This window comes from Periophthalmus magnuspinnatus, chromosome 9, assembly GCF_009829125.3.
Source record: "Periophthalmus magnuspinnatus isolate fPerMag1 chromosome 9, fPerMag1.2.pri, whole genome shotgun sequence".
NCBI lineage: Eukaryota > Metazoa > Chordata > Actinopteri > Gobiiformes > Gobiidae > Periophthalmus > Periophthalmus magnuspinnatus.
In genome coordinates, this window is record NC_047134.1 from 14,804,155 (window position 1) to 14,814,978 (window position 10,824).

Genomic DNA, 10,824 nt, shown 5'->3' on the forward strand with positions numbered 1-10,824 from the left:
TTTCCGTTACATGAGTCAAAGGGTGTAGTCTAAAGCTATTCCTGTTATTAGCGGTCATATGGACAAATAGTGGTCCTGTTTTGAATTTGTGCACCAGCCTAATATGCCTAATATCCACAACAAACTCTCCCGGAAAGCGCTTCACTGTCCATATGCGTTTTTTTGCTAAAGTTCCTTCTTTTAATACTGACAACTTCAGACTGGAACCCCCCTTTAAGATCCAGTTATAACATATTAACATTACTATATCATCGTAACTATATTATAGCTACCATTTTTACCATTGTGCCCCTTCTAATCATACACAAAGATTTTATTACAATTCGAGCTGCATACTTTTGATAGTTTTTTTTTTTTTTTTTCATTTATTTATGTTATACTCTGATGGTTAAATGCTTACTTACACCAAACCCAATAAATAATACAATGAACCCCAAGAGATGATAATCACATACCAGTTCGTGGACATAATGTCTGTACATTGACATTTGCTTAATAATTCAGATCTAAAGGTCAGAAAAACAGAAATTTACCAAACTGTCATATTCTCACATATTATTTGATGTATGCAAGATAATAACAAAGTAGGTGGCTGTAATGAGTGGAAGGATTCCACTGAAATTTGAGGTTCAGATCAAAAAGAGTAAGATTCAGAAAGTCCCCAGCGATTCATTTCACACTTTCACTGACATAAACATGTGAGGTTGAATTGAGTGCAGTCTGTTTTATGAGAAAATATTAAGACTAAAGATTAACAGGCAATACTAAAAGATATGTTTTTTCAGTTTCAAGTATACTCAACAATCTTTTCTGTGGCTTTAAAGATTCCTTCTAGTACTAGTTATCAAAGTAAAAAGAAAAAAAAAGAAAAAAAAGGAAAATGACTTCATGAAATCCCCTACTCTGTACTCATTCCAAGAAACCTATTGTAATGCACATATTTCATATAGAGTTAAAACCCCAGAGACAAAGTAGGTATTTAGTTCATTTTATTATGAAGAAATGTAGGCGCTTACAATCTGAAAACAACATGATAATGCAGAAATACATGATGCCCTTTTAATTTATTCATGATTTATTTTTTCATCAAGAAAAATATTTTGCATAACCGCTGCTGTTACACTTTCCAAATGATTCAATAAAATAATACATAGGGGTTTCTTGCATTGTCGACCCCTCTGTATGGCACCAGAAACTCAACCTCAGACCAGCGAGATTAAAATGTATTGTTCCTGAAATGTTAAATATGTTGAAATGATTTGGTATATATAGCAAACCAGTTATAGTCACAGTAAAAGGCGAAATCTTTGCCTGCTAAAATCAACCGTTCAGTGCACAGTTTTAGTAAATACTTGCTTTATCTATATGGTTTGAAATTCACACAGGATTCAGGTTCAATCACAGACAAAAATTGAAAATTCAGTCTTCCGGTAACTAAAAGGCAAAAAACAAGGCAAAAGATTGTACTGCGGTTGGTACCACTATCTTTCATATATATGTTTTCCTGAAATGAAAAGGAACAAATGCTACAAGCGATAAAATATATTTGCAAACACACTTTTTAAGGAATGTGCGGGAATGTTGAAAAAATAATGTAGGCGGATACTGCATCACAATTATATATTTTTAGGGAGGTGGTGGAAAGGAGTTTTGGTCATTCACAAATCCCTAAATACACCACCTACACCACCAACTCAACATAATGGAAATTATTACTTAAATTTTGTGCAAACCCGACTGGCCCACAATAACCATATATTTATTTATCACTGGTCCATTTTTTCTTTTTTAAAATAAGATCATTTCATCACAAGGACTGGCTCCGCTCTAAGTCAGTCCTTGTTGATGTTTGGAGAAGGAGTAGGGGTCCTGGCGGTGCAGGGACTAGATAAGCTCCACATAATTAGCTGGGAACATGCCAAAGTGACCGTCTGGACCGTGGCCTCTCCACCAGCCCTCGTCAATCATCTCAATGCCTGTGATAATCTCATCCGGGTCAAAAGAAATCTCTGTATCATCAGCTGTAAATAAAGAAAATGTTTGATACAGTTAAGTATTTTAGTTGAATTAATTTCATTAATGACATGGCAATAAAATATTTATGAATCCTATTTCATCACATTGTGATTAACAATGATTCAAATAAATACATATATAATATTGTTCTTGTTACCATTGTACTGAAGAACTTACCAGCCTGATAATCATACAGGGCTTTTGCACAAATGCCTCTTTCTGAGGTCTCTTCAGGACAAACTTCATACAGGTCCTCCTATGGGATAATGAAGGAAACACAGGGATGTTTAGTTTTAAGATCTGTTACTATTATTGAGAGGATTTACATATAAACACATAAACATACAGAAGCGACAACCTGGGCTGGCTCCTCACAGTCTTCCTCTTGGACATATGAATTAACAGCTACAGGTTCTTCTGTGAAAAAAACAAAACAAAAAAACAATGTTTACAGTTTACAGTGAAAACTGCGATCTTACTGCAGGTGGCACTACAATTGTTGTATCAGTTAAGTGCAAACTTTGAGGAAAAGAAATGGATGATCTTGGTGAATTTCAAAATAAGAAAAACAACTGTAGCACATAAAGCACTTTTAATATAAGCATGCATTGATATGTTATTGCAATATGTGTAAAAACATAATATGGTGCTGTTAATTGAGTAATTCTTAAATACTGAAAAATGTGTGCGCCTTAAAGACGATTTCTCAGTCTGAGTAAACCCCACCTTTCGGCTGCTCCTGAGGCTCCTCCTTCTGCTCCTCATACTCACACCTGGACTGTCCATCACCCACTTCAGGCTCTTATCACCCAAAACACAAGCACAGACATGCATATACACGGCAAACCACCCACAAGCCCACACAAGTAAACTCCACCACCAATGCACTTTTAACAGGAATGTTTTATAACCAACAAAAGGAAAATAATGAGGACACACTGAATGAATGAATTACTAATAAAAGTGACAATAACAATGACAAACAAAATTGATTTTTCACTGTAAATTTAGGACTGCACAGTTAAAGAGTTCCAACCAGGAATAGTTACCATATTAAACTTGCAGAGGCTAAATGTAATTTAATTATACAATTACATTACTTAGATTACAAATATTATTGACACATTTGGAACATGCTGTGCAACCCCAAATAACAATAGACATGTGAACAAGAGTGTGTTTGCTCACACCTGTAGCCTGGACAGGAGAGGCGGAGCTTGCTGGCACAGGAGAAGCTTGGCGCAGAGGTGAGCGGGGCGGCTCAGGCTCATAGACTGGTTTAGACAGAAAAGGGCTTTGCAGGCGCCCTGTTAAAGACACAGACCCCGGGAAGCATGCAAGACGGATGAAATAGGCCACATTTAAAAAGATTGTATGGAAAAGAGTTGACCATGATGAGACAATGAGTTAAAAGGCTTAAGTATCTTGGCATAGCGGGACATGCACAGGCAGTACCTGGCTGTGGACTGGGGGGGGCAGCAGAGGGCAAATCAGAGTCACTAGGAGTGATTCCTCGCTCCCTCTGTTTGAACATCTCTCTGGGGTTTACAGCACGCTGAGAGATGAGAGAAGCTGCCTCCTGAAAACCAAAAGCCAAAAATAATCAGATGTGTATTACACAGTTACATTCTGACTAACAGAGAAAATTTAAAGATTTCTCCTGCAGAACCGGAAAAGGAAATGGAGATTGGTTAGGAGTAGTGCTTTGAAAGAGGAAGTGACGGTAGTTGAGCCAGAGGTCAGCCCTTGTTAAAGAAAAACTCACATTGGCCTTTTCCACTGATTCCCCTCTCCTCACTGCCTTTCTTTGGGCTGCATCCGTTTGTTCCTGCTCCTCCTATTATCAGTTATTATCAGTTAGCTTTTCTTTAACTAAAATGTGTATATGAACCATTCCACAAACCAAAACACCAAAAAGGCTCTTCATGCACTGGCTTAGCCAATATTTGTGACAACATGAGGGCTGGGAATTTTTAGACTTACATAACGCTTCTTTTCTTGCTCTTTATTCTCTGCTTCCACTTGCTGTTGGTATTTTCTATCAGCAATAAAGAGGGAACAATTACACTACTGCCACCACAGGATATTTTTGAAGTATGTTATGAAGTGCTATGCCCCATACTTCTGTTGGTCGATTTGTTGTGCCCTCTCTTTGTCTCTCTTCTCACGCAGCGCCGCTTCTTTGGCCTCGCGGTCTTTCCTCTCGTTTTCCAGCAGCTGGCGCTCCTCGTTTGCCCTGCGTCGCTCCTCCTGACGCCGTTTCTCTTCTTCTTTCTAATTGTCATTCAAGTCATTAATATAAGATTTAAACTAATTATAACAAAAGACTAGATATGAAAGGATACAAGAGGATTATAAAAAGTGTATTTCTTAAATTATGTATGTGCAAGGAATAGTTTGACAGTTAATTTTGGTAGTAAAAAATATTACTTAGTTTTGAGGCTATGCAATTAATTACATTTTACTCAAATTGAGATCCAATTGTTTCACATTTTTTCCTTTAATCGACAAGTCAAAAAAAGATAAAATCAAATCCAAAAATTGTAATTGATATATACGAAATAAATATTTGCCATATTGCTGAGGCCTACTTAGTGCACACAAATGAAGGTATTAACTTATTGACTTTATTACTGACTGATAAAATGTAGCTTACCTCTGCCTGTGCCCAGAAGCTATCTTTATTGGTCTTCTTTATTTCTGACACGGCATTTGTCTTTTGGTACACAGAACCCTAATGGAAATGTTTATGTTAGACAGACACAACACATAAAAAACCCACTATCTTAAGGATAACACAAAAAGATCTAAACAATTCCTGAAGCGCTTACCACGGGACCTTGAGGACCAGTGTCTCTGAAGCGGTTGGAAGTTTCTTTATGAAAGCTGTAGTTTGCTCCTGATGCCTTAGCCACTTTCTCCATTATAACCTCCGGTTCTACATCTTCATCTGCTCTGGCATTTATTGTAACATGTGCTCCCTATATTTGAAAATTAAATTAATTTACAAGTAATATTAGATAAACTTAAAATAAGAATAATGATAATAATAAAAAGAAATGTTACCTTTAGGAACTTTGCCATTGTGCTGACATGGTTTGCACAAATTCCTTTCCTAGCATCTTTCACCCCTTCACCAGTCTACAAACAATCGCATGCATTATGACACAGAAGACAAAGACGAAACTCTGTTAAATGTGTCGATGACTGACCCAGTTGATGAGGACGTATTTGGGCAGACCTGAATTTGGATCTTGCACTCTGCAGAAGGCATACATGACTTTTCCACTGTTCAGATCCTCAATCATTTCTTCCAGCCCTCCATCTGACCAACAAAAAATACACTGTTGCTTCTTGGATAGTTTCCCATTATAACAATAAGTTGAAAAAGCCAAGGCCGCGTATCTTTGTTTGGGTAAATTCAATTTTGCTGACTGTGAAATCCCAGTTTAATAATACAGATTTCACTTACCTCCTTTTGCTGCCAAGCGAATGTCATCAGTATTCCCTTCATATGTGAACAGAGCCCTAAGGGGTACAATAGTTTCAATAGTTTTAATAATAGTTGATGTAGATAATCTTGGTGACTTTTGATTGTACTTTGACGAAAATATAGCTCACATGTGTAATAAAGGGTGGCCTGATTACAGCAGATATTTATAGACAGCAGAGTGGTACTTCCTTAATGAATAGCACAACTCCCTAATGTCTTGTTAATTAACTCACTGCAGAATCAAATACAGCTGTTATGTAGTTACATTTTAGTCATACGGATGGTATAATGAGCTAACTCCGTTTGGGGAGGCACCCACACAGTCTTTGGTGGCCCCACACCAAATTTCGCCAACCAGGAAATGGACATGGTTACATTAAATGCATTTTAGAAAAGATAACAGCGTGTTCAGCCAACACATTAATTAATAACTGTGAGGGCTAAATAACGTATTAGATGTCATTTACAGCATCGGACTAGTGGATCACAAACATTACTCTTTACTTCTAATTACTCAGGAGTGTCACTTAGCTAAAGGCTGTGGCTAGAACGTATTTCACATCTTTCATGTAATGTTTACAAAACAAGGCATCTTACCAGTTCGTGTCGGATTTTTCATCAACAACTTCTTTATAAGCAGCTGTCAATGTTGGGCCATTTTTACTGAGGTTTACGGACATTTTTGCGTTATGTGCAGCTAGCCAGCTAGCTTAGGGAAGAGCTCTTTCTGATGGGCGGGAGGAGCGTCGATGCTACTCAATGGGAGTAGAGAAAAGCTTGTGGCCACTGCGAGGTTTGCTTCATTTACATTTCTTTACAGCCCGGGAGAGCGGAGCTTATCTGTTTGACACAAGCCGCCCCGCTGTAATACACCCATCGCTAAACATGTAGTAAATCTCGACGTCCCCATTTTTGGGAAGCCAAAGTTCAATGGGTATAACATGGATCAGTACTTTTATGGAGTATAGCCTAACGTGTAATTCATTGTATAGGTCATTAGGCTTGTTATATTCTAGATAGATGAACACACACAGAAATCGAAGATTAACTTTAATCATATTTCATGACATGTCCATAGATATCTTGTATGTGGAGTGTGAAATGTGGATGTTGACATTTTAAGCAGACATTCCAGATCAGAAAGATGCACATGGCTGGTCCTGCATTCAGACAAGGCTAGGCTCAATTAGAAATATATTAGTTTTGTTCAAGCTGCACGTTCCATTTATTAAGAGATGAGTTACCCAAGAGGATACAGCCCTGATATAGCAAGTTTACAGTTTTCTTTATGACAGTTAAATGTAGAAAATGAGGGTTAAGGCTATTATTTTAGTTAGAGGTGTTAGGCAGATGAAGTGTAACGAAATCCCTGATATCTGGCAAATGGCAGAGAGGATTCTTGGGAGTGCAAAGCATGCTAAGCTGCCTATATAAACTCTAGAGTACACAGTCAGGGTAACACCACTGGTGATACACTCTGGCTGCTCTCAACCACACATCCGGAAGATATTTTTCTTTTAAATGAACAATGCACAGAACCAAAAACCATTTCAGATTTCATTGTCTGACAGATCTCTGTATTTCTGAAATATTTTGTTATCCTGTATATAGTGAACTGTCATACAACTAGTAACACATATGTATTGGTGCTAAAACTATGTTAGTTTTGTAATCAAAGCTTCAAGTGTACATGCTTAGTGTTAACCTTTTAGGATAACTCCCAATTTAAAATGCCTCAATAACAATGAACTATTTCCCTTTTTTCAATATTGGCAGCATCAGCACATTATGATGTAATAAATGGTATATCCTAACAATTTAATCCAACAGTTACCATGTATTATTTAAACTATTACACCACAATCATATCTCAAGTGTGAAAGAAAAAAAATAGCCCCAAACTAAAGTCTTTCAATATACAATAGCAAAGGTTACATACAAATTATTTACCGTTTCAGGTACAAATGAAGCTGAGCAGACCCAATCATAAATAAAGAAATGAAAAAGCTGAACTAAAGCTTTACATCACTGTCTCTTAAAGCAAATCAAAGTGTCATGGCAGCTGCATTCATTAAACTCAAGTTGATGCACATGACTTAAAATGACCGACACTTACGTCAAGTTTGTTTTGACACCCACTGTAAATGAACACCATTTCCAACTGTAGCAAGTAAACTTCTAACACTGTTGTTTCAAGCTACTTCACATCTTGAGTGTTCTGAACAATTATTGAAATAGTAAAGAATTAGGAGGATAAAAGGAAAGAGGTGCCTTTTTTGACAAAAGTTTAGTTCATATTTTTTGTGCAAAAAGGCAGGTCTTCTGCACCTGTGAAAGAACAAATCAGAATAGTTTGGATCACCCAATTTGGGATGATTTTAAATTTAAAAAGCTTTTAAGTCCACATTTTCCTCACAAAGAGTCACTGTTTGGGTTGATTGGCTAGATACCTGAGTAACAGTATTGAGGAAGTGGCACACAATAAAACTGCCAGCATAAATGTAGCCGCTTTAGATTAAATCAATACATTTTAGGACCATACATTACTTCAATAACAGCATGTGTGAGAAAATGAACTATCGTTTAACCCATCTAATAGAAAAACTAAAGATTTTGAATGCAGTGGTTACTACTGAAAGTAAACCAATCTTTTGTCACATTGATTTGGGTGGAGACATAATGTGCCAACAGATGAGCTGCTGGTAATGGCACTGCACAGTGGTGTACATCAGGGAACATTCTGTCTCAATTGCACATACCGCTTCAAAATAACACAGAAAGGCCACTAAATACATGGAGATACAGTAAAACAAGACATCCAGTGGGACAGAAACAGTACCTCAGAAATAAAACCTCCGAAACCAACCAAACATTTTAAGTAGCGATGATATGTTCTTAATGACTAGTAACAATGAGAGTGATGTAACAACAGCAAGAGTAAGTAACAGTTTAAGTCTGAGTGTCGTTGTATAGACTGTTGTGAGTTTCCGGTTTTCCATAAAGGAGTGCTTATAGAAGCCCGTCACTTCCCGCTCAGCCGATCCAAACGTGTCATGAAGGACAGCACATGGGAGCAGCTCAGCACATGGAAAGCCAGTGGCATTGTATCACTGAACCTCATTGTAATGCTTCCTTCACAAAGTTAGTTTATTCTAATCCACTGTTGTTGCCTTTCTGACGTGAGTTGTACGTGTTCTTCTACTTATCTCCCATGTTTTATGACATTGCATACTTCTGTGTCCATTCTCTGGCTAGTTTGTTGTACCTAAAAAATACATTTTTGCAAAACTTGTTTAATCCTCAATTTAATTAACAAATGGATTGAAATTTGCAGCAACATACTCACTTTTCTCTGTCAGATTTGTATGTGTGAGCAATCTCCGGTACCAGAGGATCATCCGGATTTGGATCACACAACAGAGAGCAGATAGACAATAATACTGTGGAAAAGTAATGACAAAAAAGGGTTTTTTAAATTACATACACACACATACATATATACATATATATATATACACACACACACACACACACATACAAACACATGCACAGATAGAAATGTATATATTTCTATATAAATAAAATACATAGAAATTTTTTTTACATTCAAGTAGTATTTTCTGTATTATTTTAAACTTTACTTCTTTACTTGTGTGGAATAGACACTACATTGTGCGGATTCATAAAACACCAAAGTGGCCACTCACCTTTAGATACTGTAAGTGCGGGTGACCATTGCGACCTTAGAATATCAAGACAAATACTCCCATTGCTGTTGATATTTGGGTGGTAAATTTTAGTTGTGAATGCAACCTTTGGAGAAAGTGAAATTATGGTTAAACAGATAATCGTGTTTATAAATAGACAGTTATACAAGCACGCACTTTAGGTGGTTTGAAAGGATAATCTGTGGGGAAGTGAATAGTAAGAAAAAACACTCCATTTTGATAGGGGCTGTCACTCTGTAAATAAAAAAACACACAGTCAGGTTTATGGTAAACAGTCAAAATGCTCATAGAAATAAAAAAAACTTACTGGGCCCATAATTGTTGCCTGCCAGTGAAACACTAACAAAAACAAATAAAAACATGGTAAAACATGTGCTTAGTTCAAGTTAAAACAAAGCACTTTCTGTGAACTCACAGTCATCTCCTACTGGGCCAGCAGAACACTGAGCAGGAGGATCCCTCTCAAGGTCTGACAACTCCTACAAGCAGAGATAGATTTTAGGTGCAACAAGTCTCAGAAATGATGATTACGCTTAGATCTGTCAAATTATTTCATTTGGAATTACTTTCAAAGGCAGGTTACATGTGTGCTCAAATAGGCAGTTTGATTAGTTGTTATTTAATTTGCTAAAAATAAAACATAAAACAACAAAATATACCTAAATAAACCTGCAATGTTATCCAACAACGCAGACTATCTATTCTGTTATATAAATACACACCGCGGCCTGGTTCAGTGCCCCATTTGCCATTCCTTATATGGGAACACTGATACCAGAGTTCAAATTTGGCCACCAGCTGTCACTCACTCACCAAAACCTGTCACTTCGCTTTGTATCACATTATAATAAAAAGTGATGATGTACAAGTAAAAGGGGAGTTCATCCCTGATTGAACGCTAACAGAATGCGGCAACATTAAATAACAGTAAACCTGTCAGCTAAATGGCAGCGAACTAAATAAAGGCTAATCTGATACAGTTACGCTGTCTAGCCTCCCATTTAAAAGACCCTAGACTAACACTGATCGTGCCTATGTTCACACATCATTTGTGAGAAGGACATAATAGCTTTGGGTTATTTATAGCAGTCATTTTTGTAGCAATGCACCAACAGGGCCAAATAGCAATGTTAGCTCCTCTTTGTCTATGATTTGTATTGAAAACGAACACGAAGAGTCGAGAAGAAAAGCTATAGCAAAGGGTCACACTCTTCCACAATATACACGGCTTTATCAAACCGTCTCAGCCACAAAGGCATTAGGAATATGTTTACGTTTGTCTAGTAATATGATTAACACTCACCTTCTGAATTCTCTTCAACGCCATTGCTAGTGCAGCTATGCTAGTTAGCCTGTCAGCTAACAGTTAGTGCCTCACTCATACAATTTATCTCAGACTTTAGTTTTTGTTTTTTTTTCTAAAAGACTACTGGCATACACACCATAAAGACCCTGTGTCACCTATTTTTCAAAAGGCTTGACTTTCTAGAGGTTGTTACAAAGTAGTAGAGCCTGCTAGTGTTTTAGTGTTTCCTGTCGCTAGCGCATAGGTAGACAACTCTGCGATCTCTACGGTTACCTTCTTGT

General features: G+C 37.1%; 2 protein-coding genes across 6 annotated transcripts; both read right to left on the reverse strand.

The window, feature by feature from the left end:
* Window positions 1-979: 979 nt before the first annotated feature.
* dbnlb (drebrin-like b) lies at window positions 980-6,265 on the reverse strand. 5 transcript variants are annotated; one of them, XM_033972357.2, is made up of 15 exons: window positions 6,107-6,265; window positions 5,489-5,544; window positions 5,229-5,341; window positions 5,083-5,157; window positions 4,848-4,997; window positions 4,673-4,750; window positions 4,139-4,290; window positions 4,000-4,054; window positions 3,782-3,853; window positions 3,472-3,595; window positions 3,207-3,323; window positions 2,743-2,817; window positions 2,375-2,433; window positions 2,194-2,272; window positions 980-2,021 (listed from the first exon to the last, which is right to left on the reverse strand). In XM_033972357.2, exons 1-15 carry the CDS (start codon window positions 6,187-6,189, stop codon window positions 1,885-1,887), a joined length of 1,425 nt encoding a protein of 474 aa, XP_033828248.1. In that variant the 5' UTR covers window positions 6,190-6,265; the 3' UTR covers window positions 980-1,884. The 5 variants fall into 5 exon arrangements, with proteins under 5 accessions (XP_033828248.1, XP_033828247.1, XP_033828249.1 ...); XM_033972356.2 differs by having other exon boundaries at window positions 2,363-2,433; XM_033972358.2 differs by lacking the exon at window positions 3,207-3,323 and having other exon boundaries at window positions 2,363-2,433.
* A 281-nt stretch (window positions 6,266-6,546) lies between these two features.
* Window positions 6,547-10,824, reverse strand: ube2d4 (ubiquitin-conjugating enzyme E2D 4 (putative)). Its single transcript, XM_033972365.2, has 7 exons — window positions 10,541-10,824; window positions 9,653-9,716; window positions 9,545-9,576; window positions 9,394-9,471; window positions 9,217-9,322; window positions 8,856-8,949; window positions 6,547-8,774 (listed from the first exon to the last, which is right to left on the reverse strand). The coding sequence occupies exons 1-7, from the start codon at window positions 10,562-10,564 to the stop codon at window positions 8,726-8,728; spliced, it is 447 nt and encodes a 148-aa protein (XP_033828256.1). The 5' UTR covers window positions 10,565-10,824; the 3' UTR covers window positions 6,547-8,725.

Coding starts and splice junctions, on each gene's coding strand:
- dbnlb (XM_033972356.2), bottom strand. CDS start 6,189: ATGTCCGTAAACCTCAGTAAAAATGGCCCAACATTGACAGCTGCTTAT. Junction 4,998..5,082: donor CAATGGCAAAGTTCCTAAAG/GTAACATTTCTT, acceptor TTTCAAATATAG/GGAGCACATGTTACAATAAA. Junction 4,055..4,138: donor CAACAAATCGACCAACAGAA/GTATGGGGCATA, acceptor TATTGCTGATAG/AAAATACCAACAGCAAGTGG.
- ube2d4 (XM_033972365.2), bottom strand. CDS start 10,564: ATGGCGTTGAAGAGAATTCAGAAG. Junction 9,717..10,540: donor CGTTGAAGAGAATTCAGAAG/GTGAGTGTTAAT, acceptor CTCTGCTTGTAG/GAGTTGTCAGACCTTGAGAG. Junction 8,950..9,216: donor CGCACTTACAGTATCTAAAG/GTGAGTGGCCAC, acceptor ACTTTTCCACAG/TATTATTGTCTATCTGCTCT.